Genomic DNA, 27,726 nt, shown 5'->3' with positions numbered 1-27,726 from the left:
CGTTTTATACGCCCAGTCGTCTTATACACCAGAAAATAGAGTAATTGAATGTAAACCATGTTTGCAGCAATTGAGGTTAGCTGAGGACAGAGAGGGAAAGTGGGAAGAGAAGAGAAAAACTGGGACATTTTAAAAGCAGCTGAAAAACTGGAATGACAGAAGCTTAATCAGGACACTCCCTGTCAAATTGGGACAGTTGAAAGGTATGCCATTCATAACATGCCCTCTTTAAAAGACTGTCACAACCTTACTTGAATATGTCAGAAAACACAAGGTTGAGAATGCACATCTGCTGATGCAACACATAACTCCATTTTAAGCAGAGCTTGGAAACATTACAGATAATTCTAAGATTCTCTGAGTGACCAAAGCATTTTTCTCCCAAAACTCTGGTTCTAAGAGGTATCGAAATGAAGCTCTGGCCCACAGTTTAAGAAGTTTGTTGTCTGATAGGTCACTCTCAACTCATATGACTTTGGACTCACCAGAGAGCATGTTTCCCATCGTGACCACAGGAATATCCCAACTTAATTTTAGTAACAGAAGTAAAGGGCTGAGTCAAATGTTAGCTCAGAAGCTAATGTTGTTGCCTAAAAGCACTTCTGTTTAGTCAAGACTTTTTGCAGCTGAGGTAATGCTTGATTCAAAAAGCATTCTGTAGCCATGTCTCAGCATTACTTAGGATGATTAGGAAGGAAAATGAATAAGCAGCTTCCAAAAGCTAAACAGGTCTGCCACTTTTTGTATCTCCAGCTTTAAGATCAACTAATTCAACAAGGGCAGCTTTCAGGATGGGAAGATGGGAACAGCTGACCCCAATGGATTTATTTCCAGCCTTACAAGTTTTCAAAGCACAGGAACCCAGCTTGAACAAAAGGGGGGGAAACATCAGAAGGTTCTTTTTTCCACCAAACTAGATGTTATATAACTGAGGCTGGATGGCCATCTTTTGGGTGTGCTTTGATTGTGTATTCCTGCCTGGCTGGACTCGATGACTCTTGTGGTCTCTTCCAACTCTATGATTAAATTATCTTTGTATCCCAATAGCCAAGGTTGATAAGACAGTCAAGGCACTGGAGCAATCCCAAACTACAAGCCTAGGAGGTCAACTGTTAGAATGAGGTCTTCATAGCACTGCTAGTCTGAAAAGAGACTTTCCTTGGGAGTGAGCTAGTCCTTTTCAGAGCTAAGGGGCCTGCAGGTATGCAGACCCTGCAACATTTCACAGGTGAAAACCAAGTGGCCAAGCAAGATCAGTGTTTGGACAAGTTGGCCAAAATTATTAATGAGGAAAAACATACAAGTCAAAGCACAGAAACACAGCTTAAACAAGGAGTGCGAAACATCAGAAGGTTCTCTTCTCCAACAAAGTAGATGTTATATAAGGCAAGACTCCTTATGTCCTCCCCTCCCTGCTTCCATTGGGTTTATTAAATGCAAACTATTCTTGCACTCTGAAGTCACTTTGCAGCAACTGAAGTACACTGAGGACAAAGGGAACAAGTGGAAGGAGGAGAGAGAAACTGGGGTGCATCTACACTGTAGAAATAAGGCAGTTTGACATCACACTAACTGACACACAGCTCCATTCTACACAGTCTTGGGATTCGGAGTTTTGTGAAGCACCTGCACATTTTGGCAAAGAAGGCTAAAGACTTTGTAAAACTGCAAATGCCAGGATTCCATAGGACAGAGCTACAGCACTTAAAGTGGTGTCAAATTGCATTTTTCTACTGTGTAGATGCACCCTTGGACACTCTAAAAGCAGCTGAAAAAGTGGCAGAGGATTAATCAGGACTGGGACAGTCGGATGGTCTGAGTATGGCTGTGGTGCCAGCACTCCCTCCACCTCTTTGGTCACCTGGCAGCTAGAAAATGGGGCCGGAATGGATAGTAAATACTACCAAACCTTGGGGAGGGTGGAGGAATGAACATCTACACTCTTCTGCTCCTCAGGAGCATTTCCCTAAACAGCATCACAGTACACAAAATGGGTGTATAGCACCGAAAGCAGAACAAAGCTCCTAATTACTAAGGGCCGTGCACCACTGATGATTCAGCCTTGCTAGTGGGCTTTCTTTTTAACAAAATGGAAGCTTGCTCCACACAGACAGTATTAGAAGAGCAGTAGTGGTGCAGTGGTTAAATGCCTGTACTGCAGCCACTCACTCATAAACCACAAAGTTGTGAGTTCAATACCAGCCAGGGTCTCAGGATCGACTCAGCCTGGTATCCTTCCTAGGTTGCTAAAATGAATACCAGCTTGTTGGGGGCAGTTAGCTTACACATTGTAAACCGCTTAGGCTGGGAGTGCTTAAGTGCACTGATAAGCGGTATAGAAATATAGTTGCTATTGCTATTGCCACATATGATACTAAGGTAGAGTCTTGATTATCCGACATAAATGGGTGGGCTGATAGTCGGATAGCCGAAAATGTCGGATAATCCGGAGGGTATGTTTGAGGGCCTGCTTGTGCCCATCGCCTTCCCCGTTGCCATACTTTGGTCCTTGTTTTGGGGCCTAGAGGTACTTGCCCTGCTTGCTGCAGCCACCACCACACTTGGCGCCGTGTTTTGGGGCGAGGCTTTACTCGCCCTTCTCTCCTTGCCCGTTGCAGCCGCCATGTTTGGGGGGGTGTCTGGGGGGCACAGAGATGCCTACAGCCACGCCCCCAAGCAGCCACGACGTCGAATAATCTGGAATGTTGGATGACCAAAGATGGATAATCAAGACTCTACTGTAGTTTTCAAAGTTTTTGAGCTCCCCCCACCATATGCGGCGACCGCAGATTCTCCAGTCCGGCTCAGAAGTTTCAGCACCTGCCCTATAAGATGACACCCGGCATATAAGACAACTCCCAACTTTTGAGAAGATTTTCCTGGGTTAAAAAGTAGTCTTATACGCCAGAAAATACAGTACATCATGTGCATCTCTGCGAGTTCAGTTACTCCCATGTGACAGCACTTGAATAAAGATAGAGTCAATGATGCAAATGTATTAGAAGCACGTTTGAGACACGCAGAATTTTATCCTGGTTTATCCAGTGTCTATTCAAATTTGTTATTCATATAGCCAAGAATCCGAATCTTTTAGAAAAACTTAGAAAAAGTCCGACATTGATTATCTTGGGTTAACTTATTGGATGCATTTGAAATGCATGTGAACAATAAAGATTCAACCCAGATTCTATCTGGATTATTTTCACCATCTGAATAACCCCTTAGTCTTAAAAGTACTGCTATATTACTCCCCCCCCCTTCCTTTTTTGTACACATGACACTGTTAAGGTCAGGAGCCAAAGAGAAATCTTCACTAACAGAACTGCCTTTTGAGGCAGGAATGAGAAGATGGTCAATCCCCCACATGCACTCCCCCCCAAAAACCTTCTCCGGGCAGATAGAAAATCTTTCAAAACAGGTTTCTGAGCAACACAGAAGACTGCAGGAAAAAAGTCAGAGAGAGAAAAAAATTCTGGTGATTGGCTATCAGTATGACACTGTATTTAGGCTTGAAGCGTTACAGAGCAAACTGAACTGGCAAATAAATGGGAAAAAACCAAATGACTGACAAGCTGACTGAACAAAGTATGGAAAATGTGATGTATTTAAAAATACACATATTTTCTTCAAAGGCAGGGAAAGAGTTACTTGTACAAGTATCTGTACTTTTAATTGGAATTCATTTGTCAGTTTTTTGCAAATGTTTTCAGCATATTTTACATTTTTAATTTAAAATTTGTATGATGAAATAAATAAACTAATATTATGCTATTTGCCATCATACCTACAGCTTCATTGGTTAAAACACTGAGGATTTTGTAATTAAAAAGGAAAAGTCTCCCTGGAGGCTGCAAGTGGAAGAAAGATGCAGCCAAAAGACCTCTGCAACCTGACGATCCATTTCAAATTATATCTCAGCTACTTTCTCTTGCAGGTGTAAAACAAGTTTAAGTGGTCTAACAACCAGAAGATACAGGCTGCATCTGCACTGCAGAAATAATGTAGTTGGACACCACTTTAACTCACATGGCTCAATGCTATGGAATTCTGGGATTTGTACATTTGTGAGATATTTGGCCTCCTCTGTCAAAGAGCTTTGGTACTCCAACAAACTACAAATCCCAGGATTCCATAGCACTGAGCCATGGCAGTTAAAGCAGTGTCAAGCTGCATTATTTCTACAGTGTGGATGCAGCGACAAGGTTATAAATCTTCTTTCTTCTACCACTAATGGTTGAGACACTGATTTGGATATTTTGTAGAGCATCTGGCTTACTGATTTTGGTAAAGTAAGATGTATTACAGAGCTTATGTTTGCCTTCCAAAGGTAGGGAGAGAGCTCCCCTATTCAGTTTATTACATTCCATGCAATAAACTGCCATTAGGAGAAAATAATGCACAGTGCCTCCCAGAAGAAGAAAACTAAATTTGAACAAAATCAAGAAGCTAAAAAAAGCAAATGAGTTAATTAAAAAGTAGAGGAGAAAAATAACAGCTGTTATGAAAGATAAAACAGCAGAAAATTGCTCTGGTTGAGAATGGAAGACAGTTCAAGAGTTTCTATCCAACAAGCAAGCACTGGATTTATTAAATTTGTTTTCTTTTAATTTCTTCCATTGTGCCTTCTTATGAGTGTTTGGTTTTCGCAGGCTGCTATATTCATTATGTCCTTTTACAGTACACCCAGGTGTGTTAAACACAGTATTATTTGTACTTTGGTTGCTAGGCATGACAATAGGTCTGAGATGAGGATAAGGATAGGTGCCATGATGCTTTCCTAAAGCCGTGGTATTCCCAATGCATTTCCTAAACTGGAAGGACTCAGGAAAGCATCTTAGTGATGCCTGTCTTTTTCCTATTAGCAAAATAATTCAGGAAAAGGAAGACACTAAACTTGTACATTGGCATCTAGAGAATTTTTATTATAGATGTTATGAAGGTGCTACACAAAGGGCACTTTAAGTTCAAGCAATTTATCAACCAACTGATTTTATCAGATTACATAACTGTTTCCATATAGAAAAAGACATGCTTTTTATGAAAAAAAATCATGCTTTTATTAGCAGTCCTCTGATATTATACAGCTCATAAAAAGTTATACATCTTCAGGTAGACTGGTTGACTGTTTATCTTAACTTGTTTTTAGCTGCTTTTAACTTCATACTCTATCTTTTTGCTGTCCTACATATTTTGTTTCATTGGAACAAAATGTTAACAGTCCTCTCTGGGCTCTCTGTCACTGTCACAGAAATTGCTGAATAGAGATTTTTGTTATGCTTTTGGATAGTTTATTTAATAATGGTACTAGAGGCTAATGAAAGATTTGTTGCTACAGAAGGCGTTCTCTTAATTTACCTTAATGGCACCCAATCTGGAGCGACTCTATTTAAGTCCATTTTTTTAAATGTCAGCTCTTTCTAAAATAGACCAGAGGGCCACATGGGGTAATTGGCTGGTAGGTTCCTCAGAGTTGAACAGAGCTGTACAGTTTTTTTGAAACTCCAATAAGTTTTTCTGAGACTAAGGGCACATCTAAATGGATAGGAAAACCTATCTTGCCGCCATGATCTGCAGCAACTACATGCTTGTCCTCACAACTGCCACACACACCAAGGTGAGTTGGAGCACTGGCTACACAATGCTCCCATTTGAACCCACCTTACTCAGATAAATTGCAAGATGCACAGCAACACCACTGTGGCCACTCCAATTTCCTCCTCCCGCCCCCCATGCATGTGAATCTGCATTTTCCACTTGAAACTGGGATATATTCCCACTTTAATTCCTCCGAATTAAAGCCCTGAGGGGATGAAAAGGCCTGGATTCGGCCCAAATCGGACAGTTTGCTGTGAAAACCAGATAAAACCATCTTATTTGGCTCATGTAGATACACACTCGAAAGCCAGTGTGTCATAGTGAGTACAGGACTGCAGCACTGGAGATCAGGGTTCAATTCCCCGCTTGGCCACTGGGTGACCTTGGGCAAGTCACACTCTCTCAGCCTCAGGGGAAGGCAATGGTAAACCTCCTCTGAACAAATCTTGCCAAGAAACTCCATAATAGGTTTGCCTTAGGGCCGCCATGAGCTGGAAACAACTTGAAGGCAAACAACAACAACAGATGCAGACTCAGTCCTAAAGCAGAGAAGCAACTTATAATGGGGTAAAATAATCATCTACTGTTGCAACATGTCTGAATTACTTCCTTCCTTTTTGAAATCAATACACCAGTAACATTAAACAGTTGTTGAAATGAAGTAATTGTGTGAAAACGGGTTTAGACAATGAAACACTCTCTAGCTGTTCCTGCCACCTTTGGCTGCTTCAGAGAGAAAGGAAAGGGAGGCAAAGATACAAAAAGGAGGTTTGTGAAATGTGAGTAGAAATCAAGTTCAGTGGAGAATGTTCTAATAACCAGCTTCAATTTCTCAGAATTCTTTGGCTGTAACATTTTGCTTATCTAAGCCTTTCAAGCAAGTATTTTGGCTGGTGTTTTGTTCTGAAGTTTCTGTGAAATAACTTGCCTTTTTGACATTCTGACTACAAACAGCACCACATACAGCCACAGACATGCCTACTTTTATTTAATTATGTTTCCTATGAAACGGACAGTGATAATAATGAGAAACCCAATCCATTTCTCAAAATATTAGTCAGACCACTGATGTCTCTGTCATCTTTATTTATTTATTTTAAAGAAATAGAATTGGCAAGATCACCAAAGGCCAAGATCAAGGAGATTGCTCACAGAGTTGCATGATGGTTGTGCTAGAGTGCCTCATTTGTGAACTGTGACACTGCACAACCAGTCTGCAATACAGATGCACATTCATGCAGAACTCTTTTTTTCTAACAAAATACACAGAATTGTTTACTGAAACAAAAGACGTCTTTTACAAAACATGTAGGAACAGAGCAACACTAACGAATAAATACGTATTGGCTGTAATTCTTCATGAGAAGCTATGATGCGTAACTTTTTGATGATGGAGCTATGTCAATGACAAGACACACAATAATGTTAGTGAAATGGGATGATGCATACTAGGACACAGTGCAAAATGTGCTGTTACATGATTGATGCTGCCATTGCACAATGTGTCCGGTAGCTCGACATGTACTATTGCTCAAGGGAGGAGCAGAGCATTGTGCAACCTCACAATTCACCTTTAGGTAAAAGCAAGTCAGTTTATAATGACATAAATACATTAACAGGAAGCCATATGTTTTTGTAAAGGAAAATTATAGAGAAAAGTTGCACACCAAAGATGTAAAACCTAATGTAACAAACATACATTTTTGTATAACAGTGTGAAAACTGCCACCTGAAGTAACCGTTTGGGACAATGCCATTTTACTTATAATTAAATGAGAAAGCAACTCTTCATCTGGAAAACTGCCAGACCAGGAACTTTCCAGTTTTAAAAATGTAAAGACTGTCTTCAGAGTTCAAAAGCATAAGCTATCATCTAGTTTCCCTTTATTGGAAAAAGAGAGCTTAATCACTCCTTTTAATTGTTAAAATATTGTTTCAAGTGCTAAAATATTACACAATAAGCTGTTTTTTTAAGATAGCTAATACTGCCGGGATCTACACTGCCAAAATGGGGCGTGGCAGTGGCAATTCTAGGGTTAGGGAGCACGCACCATTTGCACACTCCCTAACCCTAGGACGTACTCTGTATGTCAAAATGGCAGCGCCCTGTCTACACAGGCGCCACCATTTTGACATGATGGACGTGCCGTGTACAAACGGCGCGTGCAGGTGTGATGTCATGGCACTGCTGTAGGGCGTTTGTGGCGCCCTTTCAGCGGCGCCGAAGGAGCTCCATTTTGGAACTCCTTCGGCCGCGCGTATCACTGGTGCGGCCTTTAAATGGCCGTACCAGCGATACAGAGAGAAAGGGACCGAGTGGCCCTTTCTCCCTTTCCCCACCGCAGTTGGGGTGTCCTTGGGACATGAAGCCCCAAGGTCACCCCTTTCCAGGCCGTGGGAAAGTGGCCTTTTGCCGCTTCCCCGAGGCCTGGAACAGCAGCGGATTGGGGCTTCTGGGGCTGCTGCTGTGGCCGTTGAGGCCCCGATCCGTCAGGGAAATTGGCAGGTGCAGGCCGCCCCAAAGGGGTGGTCTGTACCCCGCCACTGTTTAAAACACAACAGACTTGCTGTAAACACACACACACACACACACACACACACTCATTTTAAGGAGTAAACACAAGTTATAGGTGTAATTTAAATTTATTCCTTAATCAGGAATCCCGATTCATCGGACAAAAAGATCCACCTACTTTCATAAGGAAGTTATGAATGCTTAAGGTACCAACAAGATTCTAGGCAAGGGTTGGATTTCTGACATATTTTTGTATTGGGAAACACTTTAGTACTAGCAGTTCATTACCAATTTACAGGAATACACAACTAAAGCATTTCTGAAAGATGCCCTTCAACCTCTATTTAAAGCCCCCCTCCCCAAACAAGGAGAATTCATCACTCTCCAAGGCAGTCTATTCCACTGACAAATAAGTCTTACGGTAAAGATATTACTACTAATATTTAGATAGAATCTCTTTTCTCATAATCTGTTAATCTATTGGTTCATATTCTAATATCTGGAGCAACAGAAACCATCTTGCTCCATCTTCTATATGGCACCCCTGCAGATATTTAAAGACGGCTATAATGTCACCTCTCAGTCTTCTCTTCTCCAGATCAAACATACCCAAGTCCTTAAATGTTCCTCACAAGGCTTGGTTTCCAGACCTTTGGCCATCCTTGTCACCTTTCTTTAGACACATTCCAACACATTCTGTGCCCAGAACTGGACACAGTATTCCAGGTGAGATCTGACCAAAGCAGAATAGAGTGATACTATTACTTCTCTTGATTGATTGATTTATATTTATTTCAATTTTATGCTGCCTTTCTCCCAGAAAGGAACCCAAGGCAGCTCACAAGATAAAATCTTGACACTATGTTCCTGCCACATCGCACTGTTGTTTAGCAGATCTTTAACCATGATTTAAATACATTTTAAATTATTTTAAATTAGTGTTGTTGTTGTTGTTGTTGTTGCATGCCTTCAAGTTGTTAGCAATTTATGTCTTCAAGTTGTCAGCACCCTTATAATGAGGTTTTCTTGGCAAAATTTTGTCTTTCTCTGAGGCTGAGAATGTGTGACTTGCCCAAGGTCACCCATAGCTTTTCATGGCTCAGGGGGTATTTGAACCCTGGCCTCCAGAATGGTAGTCCAACACTCATATTACGTATTACAACTGCTTATTTAATGTTTAAGCATTTTTATTATTAAAATTTTAGCTGCACATTGTTTTAATCCTCCATGTTAGAAAAAGTGAGACCAGAAAGAAAGAAAGAAAGAAAGAAAGAAAGAAAAGGGTCAGTCCAGGTAAAAGAAAAAAAGAAAAACCATGGGGAGGATAGAAATAACTCCTTGCCACCTCTCAGACCATACAAATCAACAGGGTTCCCAAATGTTCTTGTCTACCTATAGTATCAGATGTCTCCTCAAAGACAGAGGAGTCAAATGGCAAGCATTCTCTAAGGAAATACACTGCTCAGAGCTCTATAGGAGGCTTCTCTGGCCCTTCTTCTCTTCTTAAACATCTACTGGGAAACAGAGATGAAAAAGATAGTAGGTGGCTTTGAGATTCTCACCAAAATTACCCATTTGCACCCCCAAGATTCACTGTGAGGCCAAGCACACCTTCCACTCATTTATGCAGTTTGTGGTACAGTTCAGAGAACAAAATGCACATAAATCATACATCTAAAAACATGAACATCTAAATTATGTGTGATTAAAAAAACCAAGCATGCTTTTACTCAATGGACATAAATGGCTGCAAAGGTTCATGTTACAGCAAAGATGTGTCAATAAATGCACAGACTGCAGAAAATGCAACAAAAAGGGTCAGAATTTCCATGTGGGAAGAAATAAATAAGATCTCACCATCAGATACGAACATGCATGGAACAGAGATGAAGGTGGGATTTAGACAAATGAAAGAAAACCACAAGTGAGGGTTGTGAACTTTCTAGAAATGAAACAGATACAGGAGTGTATCAGATCTGTTTGGAAGCCAGGGCAAACAATAGGTCTCAGCAGTAATCTCAGAGACTTACCCACCTTCACCCTACGGACAGAAATATCACAGTGACAAGCTGCTAGACACCAAAATTCCACCTAACTGCCCATCAAAACTGGTGCTGAAAGATCAATACTGCTCACCACAAATGATGCTTTGGAAGGTTTCCTTTTACTTCCTGATTTATTATTAGCTAGTGTAGCACAAAATTCAATCACTCAGAAAGACTGATGTAATTCTCTCCTCTGAGACTGAGTCAGTTTTAGCCTTCCTACCAATTCAGAAGTATCAAGTGGCATCCCAGTACTTTTTGTCTGGATCCAATCCTTTATTTTAATTAGAGATTTAAAAGGGAAGCTCCAACACAGGTCACAATCAGAAAGGCTCAGCCCTTATTTCAATCCCATTGTAAGCATTAGGTAAAAACTGGTTGCACCTAAGGAGAGCTTGAAACAGATTACTTTTTTTGACTTCCAGAATTCGCCGGCTGGCATGGGGAATTCCGGGAGATACGATCTATAAAAGTAACTTTTTCTGAGCTGCACAACTCAGTCTTATTCCCTTCCATTCATTGGAGCTTAGTTATGACTGGGTTTAGTTGGATGATAATCCTCATGTTTACTGTACAATAATTCTGAGCTAAATTCATACTGTTTATTTAGAGATATCTAATTGGAAAGCAATCCAGATGTGCATCTTCTTCTCAGACTACTGCTGCATCTCCAGATGTGCATCTTTTTTGCAGCCTACATAAGCTTGTTTCCAAACTTAATAATGTATTGCTGCAGTTTGTGAAAATATGTTCGTATTCCAAAAGCCTCTAAGGAAATCAATGGATTGCAATTCTGTCATCATGATTCTTAACCAAAGATTAGAAAGAGATTACCTCCTGACTTATTCTTGACCTCTTGCGCTCCATACCTCATCCCTGCTTACATGCATTTGTATTTGACATACATGTATTTGACTTCCTAGTTTAACCAGATCATAGCTTGTTGTTACAGCCAAACCAGAAAACTATGATTTGATGTATAGTGTGGATATGAAAAACAAATTGACCAGGAACTTGTGTATTAAACCATTTATGTCATGGTTCCCGATTTTCAAAATAATAATAATAATAATAATAATTATTATTATTATTATTATTATCAGACGATCCAGCATGTGATATCTGAATGCAACCAGTGCCTATAGGCAGTCACATTTATAGATATCCATCTGAAGTAAACAAGATCCAATGTGAAGTCAAAGGCTTTCATGGCTGGCATTCATAGTTTTTTGTGGTTTTTTGTGGCTATGTGGCCATATTCTGAAAGAGTTTATTTCTGATATTTCTGACATGCTGCCAGAAGCTGTGGCTGGCATCATCTGAAGATACCAACCACAGCTGCTGGCGAAACGTCAGAAATAAACTATTTCAGAATATGGCCACATAGTCTGAGAAATCCACAAAAAATTACTAACAAGATCCCTTCAAGTAGGGATATTATTATTCTGCTTTACCTGCTATGGCTGCCTCCTGTGGCATTCTGGGGTTTGTGCAAGTAGTGTAGTGAGGCCAAAGAGCAAAGCCCAGGATTCCGCAGGAGGCAGCCACGGCAGTTTAAGTGGAATAACAGCACTATAGCCAAAAAGAAAAACAAATGGGTTCTTGAACAGATCAAGCCTGAACTCTCCCTGGAAGCCAAGGCCTGGTCCAGATGGACGGGATAGGACGCTCTCGTCACATGTGAGGGGTGGTGCTTCTAGACGCCCCTCGCACGTGATGAGGGCGTCAAAATGGCAGTGCTCTGTACAGATGGGTGTCGCCATTGTTATGTGCTGGACGCATAGCATCCGCATGACGCAATGCCATTATGACATCACGAATGTGCCACTGGCACACTGTGACATCATAATGGCATTGCAAGAAGAATGTGCTTTTCAGGGGTTCTTTTTAGTCGGCGAGGAAGTCCCACAGTCTGGAGCCTGCGGCTTCCCCACGGACCAAAACTAGGTGCCTTTTTGGACGGTCTGTCCTGCGCCCATGATGATTAAATTGAGGCTGTTGCACATTGGCCACATCATGAGAAGGCATGAATCATGGGAAAAGACAATAATGCTAGGAAAGGCAGAAGGCAGCAGAAAAAGAGGAAGAACACACACCAGAAGGATAGACTCAATCAGGGAGATAACAGGGCTGAATCTTAAAGACCAAAGCAGAGCAGTGCGGCTTGGAGATGCCTCATCCATAGGGTCACCATGAGTTGAGGTTGACTCAAGGGCAGTTAACAACAGCAATAGTGTGATGTGGTATTGTCTCATGTCACAAACTGCTCTGGAAAAAAACAGTACCCGGCTGTGTAGTATCTTTTTGGAAATGTCTAACCTGAAGTCCTATTGGGCTTTAGCTGGTTCTTCAGCTCTTTGCAAATAGGGCTAGAACAAGGAGGCAAAGCTTGTTGGCACGTTCAGTTTTGTTTTCCACTGTAAGAACTGGTGTTTTCCCCTTAATATCTCATCTTCATTTCAAAACTTCATTTAAAAAAAGAAAGAAAAATACAGGACAAAGTGAAACTGACATGGTTTTTCACCCCAGTCTCCACAACAGATAATTTCAGAAAGCTATTTTTAAGTTAAGTTTTTATAGTAACTAGAGGAAATAAAATACAATACCCAAAGTGCAAGGTATTTATTTTAAAGGTATCTTTAGTGCTTGACATATTTAATGCAGAGTGTACATTTCTATCACTCAATGAAAACTGTTGTTTTCATTGCACTCTACTGGGTGCAAGCAAACTCTTGAACATGTATTTCTTTAAAAAACATCTTTGTACTTTTCCCTCCTTCTGCCTTTTCCTCAGATTTCTCTTCTAGACCCTCCCTCATCTTACTCTTTTTCAGTTTTTCAATATCCTTCCTGTCCTATAAACACAAAACCAACCACAATATTCCAATAGTTTCTATGGAGCTTGACCTATGTAGTAATGTATAAGACTAAGTGCTAAAGGAGAGCTAGGTTTGGAAGAAAGAAGAAGAATTGGAAAGATCTGGAGTTTTGTACCCGGGCATTATCTGAACTTAGCTTAATGTCTGAAAACAGGCTTGGAGGAAAATGATAAAAAGAAGACCAAGCAAAATAAATGTTCCAACAGGCTTTGCAAACGTACAACTAAAATCATAGGTGTTCCAATACCTGGAAATTATGAAAACCCCCTGCCATGCAGGAAATCTCAATCAAAGCATCCCCGACAGATGGCCACCCAGCCTCTGTTTAATAACCTCCAAGGAGGGAGACTCCACTACACTTTGTTTGTTCCACTGTCAGCCCTTACTGTCAGGACGTTCCTCCTAATGTTGAGGAGGAATCTCTTTTCCTGCAGCTTGCATTCATTGTTTCGGGTCCTAGTTTCTGGAGCAGCAGAAAACAAGCTTGCTCCCTCCTCAATATGACATCCCTTCAAATATTTAAATAGGGCTATCTTATCACCTCTTAACCTTCTCTTCTCCAGGCTAAACATCCCCAGCTCCCTAACTCATTCCTCATAGGGCATGGTTTCCAGACCCTTCACCATTTTAGTCGCCCTCCTTTGGACACGCTCCTGAGGAGGTTTGCCACTGCCTTCCTCTCAGGCTGAGAGAGTGTGACTTGCCCAAGGTCACTCAGTGGGTTTCATGGCAGAGTGGGAATTTGAAACCTGGTCCCCAAAGTCCTAGTTCAACACCCAAACTATTATATCATGCTGGATAGTATGTTAAAAATTAATTCACTTTATAAATTCCCTGGCCCACAACAAACCATCAGACATTATGTATTGTTAAAACGAAGAGAGAAATAGCCTTTGGTGGATGTGGGTCTTAACATATGTTTATCAGGCTGATAATAGATGGGGCATGAAGCGGTGATCATATGCATACTTCCTTAGAACAAAGTTAGTTTAATAAGGATCACTACTTTCAAATATGCACGAACATATAATATATCTACATTAAAGGAAATGAGGGAAATTTTAATCTAGCAGAACTTTTCAAATAGTTTCATGATAAATTTGTTTACTGAGACTATTCTAGATACCAGAAAAATTCCTCTGAGATTAAGACTATATTTTAAGACTTAAAACAGGTGGTGCTCACTGACTGTATGCATTCAAGATGATTTACAAGTCTGTGAACCTAAATGCATCTCTTTAAAAGGAAACCAATCACTATTATTTCTCTTCAGGTAGTACATGGGCATATTTACATTTGCCACTAAAACACCTTTTTTCTTAACTCACAAAACATGCTTTTTTCTACAGAAGGTGACATATTGTGCGAGTCCAAATATTAAAGATAAACAGGCAGATGCCTGATGTACGACTTGAATTCCTGCAGAACTCTACAGGCATGTATCAGATTCTGTTCAAACACTTTGATGGGATTTGTTCTGTGTAGGCAGGAGCAGAACTTCATGCTTAAAACTATGAACTGACATTTAACTGACTTGAGGATCAATCTACTTGTGAGAGAGATCTACCTCCCAACTTTTTATAGAATTTGAATGGATAGGATTGCATTAGTCTAAAACAAAGGAAGGGCGATTGCATTGCCTGGAAGTTAAAATGTGTGTTGCTTTTAAATGTAAAAGCAATGTGCATTTTATTCTCATTGTCAACCACACAATGCAGTTACTTTCTCCCTTTATTCTTTATAATAGCCATCTTTGCCTTTCTGCTGGCAGGCCTCCCCTCCAGTTAAATATTGCAAAGCTGCACCTGTTTATTAATTACAGAACCAATGAAACGACCCAGGAAGAGTCCTCAGTCACAGCATTCCCTTTGAGAAAGCCAGAAGCGCTGAGTCAGGAAAGCTCCTTTAACTTTCATGTGTCATGTTACATATCCACTCCTATGGTTGACATTGCCTTGTGTCAAGGCTGATCAACAAACAGCCTTTGAATCACCAGAAAACCAGAGAGGAGATGGTGCCTAGTCCCTCTTTCAACAGACATCCTTACTGTACACATCATTGCACATCATTCTGGACAACACATTGGGGTGTGTTGCTCTTTGGGGACTGGGAGTAAACAGATGGAATGGGGAAAGGATTCAACAAGATGCACCTGTGAGAAGATGCTCAGAGGAGCCATCGGTCCCAAAGGTGGATGCCACTTTTCCATAAGAACAGCTGTAAGGGAGAAGAACCATGTGAAGATGGAAGGAAGGATGGGAGTCAAGGTTAAAGTCAGCATCCTAGTGGAGCAAAGGCAGAAAAGAGCATCATTGACTTCCAGGGCTAAACTTGGGTCCATAGAAGCTGGAGTCAAAGGCTGTGTCCAGTGTCCACACTTTAAAAATAATCCGGTTTGACATGACTTGGCACCAAACCAGATTATTTCTAAAGTGTGGATGCAGACTGAACCCTCTGGTGCCACAACAAACTACAGCTCCCTGAATTCCATAGCCTGGTGCTGTGGTAGTTAAAGTGGCATCAAACCAGATTATTTCTAATGTGTGAATGCAGACTAAGCGATTCTGACTCAAAATCTTTGCCTCCAAAATCCCAACCTTCCAGTGCCCCAACAAACTACAACTCCCAGAATTCCATAGCATGGAGGCATGGCAGTTAAAGTGGGGCCAAACCGGATTAATTCTCCATTGTGGATGCGAGCTGAGCGATCCTGTCTCAAAGTCTTCAAGCTGTGCCTCTGAAATCCCAACCCTTACAAAAGGCTTGGTGCTAGAGGTCTATTTGGGAAAAGAGGGGGGGGGGGTCAATCCTTGCCAGTTCAGATGTGGAGAAGAGAACGAACTGGGGGATGAAAGAGGAGCCAAAACCAATCAGATCACACTTCCCCCCTAAAAGCAACAACAGTGGTCACCAGAAGGCAATTTTGGGCAGACGGAGGCCACCGCATCTCTGGTCCTTCGGGGGCAAAAAGGTCAGGAAAGGACATGGCCGCCCAGGACATGAGGGTGCTTGGAGGGTGAGAGTGCTTGGAGGTGAGTTCTTTGCCACAGATCTCCAGCAGCCTTCCAGGAATACACACACAGACACAAATATATCTCCTTGGATTGTTTGCCCTTCAGTTGACATACAGGCAGCCAGATGCTCTGAAAGGCTAGAAACCAGAGACAAGGTTGAGACTGGATCCTCAGCACTTTCCTCCAGGCTTTTGCTCTCCAAAGGAGGTCCTCCTTTTTCCAGGACCTGTCCTCCCTTTCCACTTTCAGTCCAGGAGGAATGCCACCACGTCCTCCTTTCTGGGGAAGCAGCAGCATGGCTTTAGGGGTGTTTTTGAGCTTTCCCTTGAAATGTCCTATCCTTGGCTGTACCTGGTCTTCCTTTGGAGGACAACTGATTCCCCCCTGGGCCCTGGCTTCAACGCCAATGAGGCCCAAAAGTTCCTTGGCAAAGTTGCTCACCTCTCCTCCCGCAGCAGCTGCCAGCCTGTGCTTGGTAAAGGGGGCTCTGCCTGGCACCTGTTGCATTGAGACCAAGAGAGAGCATCTCCTTCTCTCTCCCCAAGGCACCCCTAGAGTCCACTTCCCAGCCACCCTGACCCCCAGAAACTTCACCAGGCACCCTGATTTGTGGGTGGGTGCAAGTTGGTATCCTGAGGCTGCCACTCACCTGCATGTGTCCCTGGTACATCCTTGCTTGGCTGGCTCCAGCGATGCTCCCAAGAGGCCCACAGTTTGGGGGGGGGGGGGCTGAGGAGGAAGGAGAAGCAATGCAGAAAGCAATGCCCAAAGAAAATCACACAGAACAAGTCGCTTCTCCAAATGAAATGAAATGAAATGAAATGAAATGAAATTACAATAAAATAAAATAACTCTTGGGGTCCAGAGAAGAAGAGGAGGAAGAGGCCATGCAAAAAAAGCAATGCCAAAAAAAAGTCACACTGAACCAGTCACTTCTCCAAATGAAATGAAATGAAATGAAATGAAATCTTGGGGTCCAGAGAAGAAGAGGAGGAAGAGTCCATGCAAAAAGTAATTCAAAAAGAAAATCAGACTGAACAGGTTGCTTCTCCAAAATAAAATAAAATAAAGTAAAGTAAAGTAAAATAAATGTTGGGATCCAGAGAAGAAAAGGAGGAAAAGTCAATGGAAAAAAAGCAAAGCCAAAAGAAAACCAGACTGAACAGGTCGTTTCTCCAAATGAAATGGAATGCAATGGAAAGCGAAGCAGTCTTGGGGGGCAGAGAGGCGGGTGCCTTGGGGCTGGGCAGCCTTCCTCCTCCTCCTCCTCCTCCTCCTCCTCCTCTGGACTCTTCTCTCGGGGAGTTCCTGCAGGTGGAGGGGCAAAGAAACACCTTCCCTTCTCTCAGTCCGGGAGAAGACTCCAGCCAGGAGGAGCCAAGGCAGGGGAGAGGCGTGGGCTGGCTCTGGGGCTTCTGCCCGGGGCTCTCCTGCTGGCCTCGCCTGCTCTTTGCGAAGCCAGAGCCCCAGCTGGGCTGCCGCCTTCTGCCTCTGCCTCTCCGCCTCCCTCTTTCTGCTGCTGCCCGGCCGGGACTCCTCCTGGGGGCTCCTTCATTGCGCTCCCAGCCTTCCTCCTGCTGCTGCTGCCCCTCCCTCCTGCTGCCATCCGGGGATCCTTCCTTCCAAGGAGAAGCGCTCCCCCGGCCCCTGCCTGCCTGCCTGGCCTGATGCAGAGGGACAAGCCTCCGAGGAGCAGCAGCAGCAGCAGCAGCAGCAGCGGGAGCATCAAGCGGACTCCCCCCTCTTCCTCCCTCCCTCCCTCCCTCTCCTCCTCCGTCTCCTTCCAGAACACACTCCAAGGTCCTGGAGGGGTGGAAGGCAGAAAGTTGCCTAGGCTGCAGTGGCATCCCTGGGACTGGGGTCCCCCACTGCACTCACTGCAGGTGTCACCCCCACATCGTTGTTGTTGTTGTTGTTGTTGTTGTTCTTAGCTGCCCTCCAGTCAATGGCGACCCCTGGCAACCCTGTGGATGAGACATCCCCAAGACCCTCTGCCCTCCACTGCTCTGCTTCACTCCTGTAACGCCATCCCTGTGACCTTCTTGGTAGAGTCCATCCATCTGGCATGCGGCCTCCCTCTCTTCCTATAACCCTCGCTATTTCTCTTATTGAAGTCTCCATCTCACTTTTAAGAATATGGGCTTGGGTCTTTCTTCCAATTTCACACCATGCAGAATCCTTTTGTTGTTGTTGACTGTTCTCCAGTCAATCTCAGACCATAGCAACCCTGGGGATGAGACATCGCCAAAAACCCCTATCCCCTGCTGCTCTGCAAGCCTATACCCATGACCTCCTTAATAGAGTCCATCTGTCTAGCATGCAGCCTTCCTCTCTTTCTGCTTCCCTCCACCTTTCCTGGCATTATTGTTTTTTCCCAATAAGTCCTGCTTTCTTATGATGTGTCCGAAGTACGACAGCCTCAGTTTGGTCATCTTGGCTTCCAGGGGGATCTCTGGCTTGATCTGCTCTAGGACCCATTGGTTTGTCCTTTTGGCTGCCAACACTTTTCTCCAGCACCACTTCTCAACTGCACTGGTTTTCTTCCTATCTTCTTTCTTAACTGTCCAGCTCTCACATCCATACATGTTAACAGGGAATACAATGCCTTGTATGATTCTGACTTTTCTGCTGCGTTGTATGTCTTTGCATTTTAGGATCTTTTCTAGTTCTTTCATAGCCACTCTCCCCGTTCTTAATCTTCTGATTTCCTGGCTGCAGTCCCCATTCTGATCAAAGTTTGATCCCGGATATGAGAACTCTTTTACTGTTTCTGTTACCCCATTGTCTAGTTTGGATGTGTGTAAGTTCTCTGTGGTCATTATTTTTATTTTCTTTATGTTCAACAATAGGCCTGCCTTTGCACTTTCTTCTTTCATCTTAGTTGTTGTCCCAGGTCTGTGAGGTTCTCTGCTAGTATTATGCTGTCATCAGCATATCTCAGATTGTTGATATTTCAACCTCCTGTTTTCACTCCTCCATGTCCAAGCCTGCCTTCCTTACAATATGTTCTGCATAGAATAGGTAGGGTGATAAGATGCAGCCTTGTCTGACCCTTTGCCAATTGGGTACCATTCTGTTTCCCCATGTTCTGTTCTGAGAGTAGCCTCTTGTCCTGAATACAGATTCCTCATCAGGACTATCAGATGTGTTGGCACTCCCATGTCTTTAAGGGCATTTCATAGCCTTTCATGATCTATGCAGTCAAAGGCTTTGCTGTAGCCTATAAAGCACATGCTGATTTTCTTTTGAAATTCCCTGGTGCATTCCATTAGCCATCAGATGATTGCAATGTGATCCCTTGTGCCTCTTCCTTTCCTGAACCCTACTTGGACCTATGGTATTTCTCTCTCTATGTATGTTTGGAGTCTATGTTGTAGAATTTTGAGCATAATTTTGCTTGTGTGGGAGATCAGTGCTATGGTCCTATAGTTGCTGCAGTCTTTTGCAACTCCTTTTTTGTGGAATCCCTAGCAATGCTTTTTTGCACTAATGTTACTCACACATCACAATTCCATGTGCCACTGAATGTAATGCTAATAGTTGTGACATAAACAAATAGCAAAATTAAAATTACACCTTCAAATTACAACATCATACGCACAACCTAAATGTAGAGAAGATTTGGCTAAAATGTGATTTTTTAAAGAAAATTTTAAAAGAATTTTTAAAATTAAAATTTTTAAAATTTTTGATTTTTTTAAAAAATAAAAATTTGAAATTTGAAATTTAATTTTAAAAAATCTGGGGTGTCACCTGATCCCATCCACACACCACACACTGCCCTAGTGATGCCACTCCTAGGCTGCACCCACACTGCAGAAATAATCTACTTCGATGCCACTTGAATTGCCATGGCTCCATGCTATGAACTTTTGGGAATTGTAGTTTTCTGAGACATTTAGCCTTCTCTGTCAGAGAGCTCTGCTGCCACAGCAAACTACGCCTTCCAGAATTCCATAGCATGGTGCCATGGCAATTCAAGTGGTGTCCAACCAAATTGTTTCTGCAAAAAAATAACTCATGGAAGATTATTATTATCATATATACCCAACAATCAGTTGACCTCATGTATAAGTCAAGGGCAGGTTTTGGAGCACAAATTATGGATTTTGATGTGACCCATGGATAAATCAAAGATAAAACTTAGGGGCATGTAACAAAGGATCTAAAGGATGAAGGAAAGGAGGACAATGCCAAAGAATGTAGGCCTAAATGTGGTCAGACTAAAGGCTTGGATGGATAAGAGAATAGAGAGCAGACAGTTCTTCCAGGACAGAAGATACTCTTGCCTTTCACCAGGGAATGGTTCATAGAATCATAGAGTTAAAGTACAGTACCTACACTGACTCATGGTTAAGTCAACTCAGACTTTTTGAGTCAATGTTTTGACTTAAATTTCTAGATTTACACATGAGTATATACAGTATTTCTTAAAAAAAAATAAGTCAGGGTACATAGAAGATTCTTAGTATTTCTGCAATAATCATAATAAAAATAACTCAGGGTGTATCTTTGTTGTTGTTAGCTGCCCTCCAGTCGAACCAAGCAGCCACTACAAACTACAGGATGAGCTTGTGGATGAAACACTTTTGCCCAAGATCACCTGGTGGATTTCTATAGCTGAGCAAAGATTCGAACCCCAATTTTCCAGAGTCCAAGTCCAATACTCAAACAATTCCACCAACTAGCTTCATTGGATTTTGCCTCTGCACAATTCACAGCAGCTGGCTTTCCCCACACTCAGTCTGTGCTTCCTTCAGGAAAGGATACCAGAAAGAGATCAAGACAATCGTCCTAACACTACTAGAGTGACTGACAGGTGTTCTGAGACAAAACAATCCTTGGAGGCTTAAACAAATAGAATCAAATTTCCTGTTAATCTCTAACACAGCAGTTTCACTCTGGAAGTCTAGCATTTTTAATTTCCCTCTAAGAGAAGGGTGACGTTTGGATCAGCAACAGGGTGTCCTAAGACACTAAAAAGGATGACTTGGATCAGCAACACACATGTTGTGATTTTTAAAAATATCAAATATATGACTTTTTATTATTTTAGTGTAAAGATTCTGTGTAGAAAGCAGAATGGCACTGTTGCCAGGTGGGAGCATAGATCATGTTGGACAATGAGCAAGTGAATGACCCTTGAGAATGTGGCCTAAATTATTAAACCAATTTAAAGTGTTTTCAAAATGGATATATAATTGCCATCTGGGTTTGTTGGGAGGCAGTCTTCCTGTTTGTGTCTTTGGTCTACAGATTGCTATCTTACAAGTCAAGTAACAGAGAGCCTTGTTGTTTTGAGTGTCTTCAAGTTGTTTCTGACTTATGGTGAACCTACTAGAAAGTTTCTTCTACTATGAAAACTGCCTCCTGTTGATTCTGATCTTGTTTTTTGAGAATCCACAGAGAAAAGTTTGCTCTGTTTATTTTTTAAACATGATAACACTTCAGATATTTGTAGACCACTATCATATCCCCCTAATCCTCTCTTATCCATGCTAAATCCAATTTAAGAGATTCATCTTGATGAGAATCTCATAGGTATTGGTTTCCAGACTGTTCTCCCAGGTAAGTGTAGAAAGGACGGGAGTAATTGAGAGGACAAGGGCACTGAAGACCTGACTCCTTCATAGTGGAAATCTTGTCCACCAGATTCCTCTAGTTTCTGAGGTTTCACCAGGCATTACCAACAGGTTTTCAAGCATAAGAGCTAGAAACTTGCTTAAAAAAAAAAAAAGCTAGGCCTTTATTTTTATGATGTTCAGGTCTCTAATAAAATATCTTATTCTTTATTTCCTCTCCTTAAAGGTGAACATTGGATACAGAATTTAGACATCAGCTGACTTTAGACTTCGACAGAGTCTTTCAAGGACAAAAAGAAGAAGAGTCACTCCATACAGTATACAGAATCTGCCAATTTATAATTGCTGTAACCCAAGGATTTGTATTAACTTCCAAATCATAGAGAGAGTGAGGGGGGAAATCTGTTGCAAAATCACAAAGTGTAATTTGGGAGTGAGGAAGAATATGATTCAGCATTTAATTGTTGGCCATTTTAGATTCCTGTACCCTGAATGGGATTCAGATATGCAGGAAGCAAAATAAAGAACAATTTCAGGTTTGATCTCACTGCAAAATAGTGCTGCAGATTTGCTAACACAGCATCTTCAATTTACCAGAGACACCAAATTAGACTGACTGAACAAACAAGCAAACATCTGTCACTGAAGTGAATATTGAGAACAATAGAAGGAGAAAATAGCATCTCATCCCACCTACACAAACACACAACTTTAAAGAAAAGTTTTAAGAAATAAAGAGGAAAGTAATTTAAAAACTGTGGGATCACCTTGGATTACTGCAAATGCACACCTCCACACACACCCAACCACATAGATGTATAGGGCAAACACAAGGAAAACATTAAGTCATATTGAATTTAAAATAGGTTCAGTGATGTATGTCAAAAATTCAAGAATTACCCAACTGATTTAAGGTTTATTTGTGGTTGTGTGCCTTCAAGTTGTTTCTGGCTTATGGTGACCCTCATGCGACCTTATCACAGGTTTTTTTTTTGGGGGGGAGACATCCCACCCAGCACTGGGGTTGCCTTTGCCTTCTTCTGAGGCTGAGAGAGTGTAACCTGCCCAAGGTCACCCTGTGGGTTTCCATGGCTGAGTGGGGATTCAAACCCTGATCTCCAGAGTTATAGTTCAGTGCTCAAACCACTACACCACACTGGCTCTCAATAAAAATTATTCCCAACCATAATTTAGTAGTTCATTTGGCAATCACAAGACAGAGGACTTTTTCAGTGGTGCTCCATCTTTATGGGAATGATTTATCTGCTGATGTGCTGAAGGCTGGCAACACTCCTGGGTCTTTTTTAAAGAGGCTTTTAAAACACATCTTTTCCAGCTTGCCTTTCCTTTGTACAAAGACCTGTCATCTTCTTCCTGAGACTATAATTGAACTACCTAGAACATTAAAACCATTTAAAACATATCCATTTAAAAATGATTGAAACAGTACAATTGTGGACTATTGAAAGCCATTGCAGTCAGTACTTTTTTTAAGAGAAAAGTTTTAACCTGTCGACTGAACCACAATGAGGAAGGAACCAGTCTAACGTCTCTTGGAAGGGAGTCTTGGTCCGTTGGAAGGAAGTCTGTGGTGAAGCTTCTCCCACATTCCCACCAAGTGTTCCTGTGAAAATGGTAGGACAAAATGAAGGGTCTGAAAATCTTGGCTCTTATGGGGATATAAGATGGAGCAATCTATATAGGGCTTTAAAGGTTATAATCAATAGACTGAAATAAATTAGTAACCACTAGAACTGTTGTAACAAGGAATAAGATAGTAAAAATATCTTCACTATATGAGTTGTTCGAAAGTGGAATAGACTGCCTCACAGGGTGGTGGACTCTCTTTCTTTGAAGGCTTCTTAACAGAGGTTGGATTACCATCTCTCAAGAGTGCTTTAGCTGTGTATTCTTGCAAGGTGGGGAATGGAGGATCCTTGTGGTCCCTTCCAATTCTATGATTCAGAGGAAATTACTACACAAGGCTCTGGAGATGGTATTGAAGTGGAATTTCAACAACTCCTCCTGCCTTTTACCACATGACATCATTGCTGATCCATTGTTAACCAGTTGCTCTATTGTAATGATAGTGCAACTTCGAGAGATACCCATGAATGACTGCTAATCTTCATTCATTCATGCAATGATGTTTGTGTGGATCTCTTTAGTGCTACAGTGTTGAGATCATGTTTCCCACACTGTGTGAAAGTATGCATGACTTCAACTATTCTCCCCACTTCAGTTATATCACACTACTTCCATTCTTTGTTCTCTGTGTTTGAGAAGGGCACATGTCCTGCAATTGGTGAGATTTTAATTTTCCCTATTTAAATAATATGTTATTTCTTCAAAAATGTCTCTATTTACTTTAAAAAAACAAAATGCAGAATAAGAAAAAAAGTTTACAATTTATATGCAACATTATTTTAACAAAATCTTAACATCCAATACTTCCAACGTTCAGAGAGTTGATATTAACTCATTCCTGTAGATTTTCCTTTCTGTCATTGACATCTGCCCTCTACTTATATTTTTATTTCCCAACCTGACATGTTATTCCTCTACAATAATAAATTCCTATTCTTATCCCCAGCTTATGTTATTTCAAGCTTGTATTTTGAAAATTTGAGGTAGCTTTACGTTTTCCTTTCCGTTGAGGCTTGGTGGACTGTGGCATGTGCAGAAAACAGAGCAGGAAGATTTTAATCAAAAACCAAGGATAATCCTGGAATTAACAGGTAATGCAGAAATAACTTTTTCTATAACATTATTGAAAATGTTGTAATCACATGAAAAACATTGCATGAATACAATGCAAGAGCATGGAAGTGTGGTCATCTCCTAAATTGTGTGCTTCCTGCAACTAACCCCAGCTAACAATGTGGCAGTGACACTTTTGGTTCTGCTGAAATTTTTGAACACTCTTCAAAGGGAACCCTGTACAATGCATGTTAGAAATGGGATATATCTAAGACCTGGGTCACAAATGCTCAGATCAGACATTTCAAGGAAAGGGCACAGCAGATGCCTTAATTTTAACTGGGCAAATATACTTCTGGCCATTGCTGAAATCTAAGCATTGAGACTTAGGGCTTAATGCAGGAATACAAACAACTTGTATCTTCAAGGAGAGTGTAATTTGTGGGTATGGTTCAGCAGCACTTTGAATAGCTCTTTTAAAGCTCAGGCCAAAATCCACACCAGAGACACCATTTCACTGAAATTGGAACCACCAGTTCAGTATTATTATATTGGGTCCTTGATATCCACTGGAGTTTGGTTCCAGGACACTCCATGAATGCCAAAATCCATAGATGCTCAAGTCCCATTATATACAATGGGGTAGTAAAATGACCCTTTATCATTTTATTTGTGGAACACTCACCTCCAAAATTATGGGGTGACCTGTTCTCACTCTAAATATGTATATATTAAAGAGGAGGAAAAGAGAAGTGCATTCTGTTCCCCCATTCACTGTTTTTATCTCTTTACAAGTGTGCCTTTCTTTATGAATAACAAGACCTTTTTTTTCTCCATCTGTCCCTAGCTTGAAATGAATACATATTTTAATTCTTCATCTGCAAAGGATTAGATACTTTTTTAAAAATGCATGATTGTTGAGTTATGCAATGTTGTCATACAACTAAAACTAGGACTTTTTTTTAAAGAAGAGGTAAGAGTGGGTAGCTTCCAGCATCTACCATGATATTTGATCCTGCTCTTGATGTGAATACAAAGGGCTGTTTTATCTTAGAGATACTTGTCACTGTTGTCAAAGGTTCTATTTCAGGGCTACACTTTAAAGTCTTGTTTGCTGTTGTTTCCTCTCTGTGAGGCAGCACAGAAGAAGAAAAACAAAGTAAATAGGGCCACAAACTGAGAATGGAACATATTAGGTCATCCTCTTTTGAAAATATTTAATTAATCTGCTGCAGGCCAAGGGAAGTGGACACAAGAGAAACTAAACAGCCCCTAGCTGTTGTTGTTTTCCAACTGCATTTCAAGGCTATTGATAATTCATTTGAGCTGCTATGCAATACCACAGCCACATTGGCGCTAAGGAATAATTGCCAGGTATACTATGTAGCAAATGGGATGAGGAAATTCTGCTTTTCGCTATTTGAAGGGTGTTCCATGGAACCTTTTTGGGGAGGGCAGGGTCCACAGGAGGAATGAAGGCTAATAAAAGGATAAGGGCTTATTGAGAAGAAGCAACATATACATGACTGCTGCCAGGTCCCCATTTCTATGTCAGGCATGCCAATGGGAATCTATTCACTATCAACAAAGATGGGCAGATGCCATGGGGATGTAAGATTACTGTAACCTCCTTCTGGCAGAGCTTTCTCTCTCTCATCTCCGTCCTTTAATTTCTGTCCAGCATTCAGCTGCACACATTATTACATCCGCTTGCCGCTTTGACCATGTTTATCCTCTATTATCGCCCCTTCACTGGCTCCCCTTCCCTTTCTGCATTCAGTATAAGCTTCTGCTGTTGGCTTTTAAAGCCCTGCATGGGCTGGCCCCTCCTGATTTATCTGAACATCTGTCTCCTCACATTCCCACTCATACCCTCCATTTTGGTAGTCAAGGTCTGGTGTCCAAGCCTAGGATTTTCACTGCCCCGTCCCGGATTCGTCCCTTCTCACTTGCTGCCCCTCACTCCTGGAACCTTCTTTCCCCATGAGCCACATCACTTCTTTAACCAGTTTCAAAACTGAGTTGAAGACCATCCTGTTCAGGGAAGTGTTCCCAGGCATTATGTGATTATTTATCTGATATTTGATTTGATATTTGATATTGATGTTTTTATTTGTTGCCTGCTTATTTTATCTAATTCTATCTTGTATTATTACCTATTGTTTTATATGTATTTTGTAGAATGTACACCATTGGCAGGTTTCATTTTTATCGATTTTATTATGTGTATGAACAGCGCTGTGTAAATCTACAGCACAATAATAATAATAATAATAATAATGATGAGTGGGTATGTAAACACCTGCCTTTCAGGGACTGATCTCGGATGGGTCCCGGGCCAGGAATGCATGGGATCCGCTTGTGCTTTCCTGGCCCATCTGCTCAGCCCCTTAGAGGCATCCCTCTCTTGGCCATGTAAGAATGCTTAAATGAAGTGCTGATGTTAACTCTGGTTTTTACCACCATCACAAATTGGAAACATAGGTGGCCAGAAGGTGATAACAGGAGCCAAGACAGAATCCAGATTATCTGGCAATTGTCAAAGGACCTCAATCCCTCAGAGACTGTGGGGGCACCCCTGTTTCGGATAACACCCCAGATGGGACTCCAATGTGCAATCTCTGGTTTAAGAGATAGGGTATGGGCAACACTTTGTGGGCAGACAGCCCTTGTGCAATGTCAGCAGAAGGGGAAGGGGACAACAGGGCAGTGATAATCCAAAACAGAGACCAGTGGAAAGTCATTAGAGCCCTGCTCTCATTTGGAAAAATGTCACCACCCTTTGTGGTGCCTTGTTGTGTGGTGGAAGCCTACACTGTGGGACAGAAGAATTTGTATAGTGTCCTTTTGTGTGATGAGAGCCCTTATTATGCAACAGGACATCTTTCACAGTGCCTCATTGCTCCTTGTTGGAATTCTCTTGCATGGTTACATATCATGTCAGCAATGTAGTGCTGTCATCATTACAGCCCTCGATGCAGCTTATTATCCAATGAACAATACCAATAAGATGAAAACATATTGAACAACTCATTAAAATAGCTCAAAGGGTCTAAAAGTCCCCCCCCCCAAAAAAAAACACCCACATGGTGTAGTAGTTTGAGTGTAGGACTACAACTCTGGAGACCAGGGTTCAATTCCCAGCTCAGCCATGAAACGCACTGGGTGTCCTTGGGCTAGTCACATCCACAGCCACAGAAAAAGGCAATGGAAATCCTGTTCTGAACAAATCTTGCCAAACCTCTTCCCCCATGATAGGTTCCCTTTAGGATCGCCATAAGTCAGAAATGACTTGAAGGCACACAGCAACAGCAGCAACAACAACATGCATGCTTAGAAGTAAAGTAGGCCTCAAGACTTCAATAAAAAGCCATTTCTCAATCTAGCACTGAAAAG

At 41.7% G+C, this 27,726-nt stretch overlaps 1 protein-coding gene across 4 annotated transcripts in view; it reads right to left on the bottom strand.

The window, feature by feature from the left end:
* Positions 1 to 27,726, bottom strand: part of LOC149317984 (PEX5-related protein-like) — a 218,018-nt gene that overhangs the window by 175,653 nt on the left and 14,639 nt on the right. For 3 of the 4 annotated variants that reach the window (XM_089508778.1, XM_089508779.1, XM_089508781.1), the window contains exon 1: positions 16,698 to 16,865. The exons of the other annotated variant lie outside the window; for it this stretch is intronic. In XM_089508778.1, coding sequence (XP_089364904.1) covers positions 16,698 to 16,718 — 21 coding nt within the window. In that variant the 5' untranslated portion in view covers positions 16,719 to 16,865. Of the gene's footprint in view, positions 1 to 16,697; positions 16,866 to 27,726 lie in introns of those variants that run through there. 4 annotated transcript variants of the gene reach the window in all.

The sequence above is a fragment of the Sceloporus occidentalis genome, unplaced genomic scaffold, assembly GCF_023333645.1.
Source record: "Sceloporus occidentalis isolate IW3139 unplaced genomic scaffold, rSceOcc1.0.p SCAF_2, whole genome shotgun sequence".
Lineage (NCBI taxonomy): Eukaryota > Metazoa > Chordata > Lepidosauria > Squamata > Phrynosomatidae > Sceloporus > Sceloporus occidentalis.
This window is presented reverse-complemented; position numbering and strand designations above follow the sequence as displayed.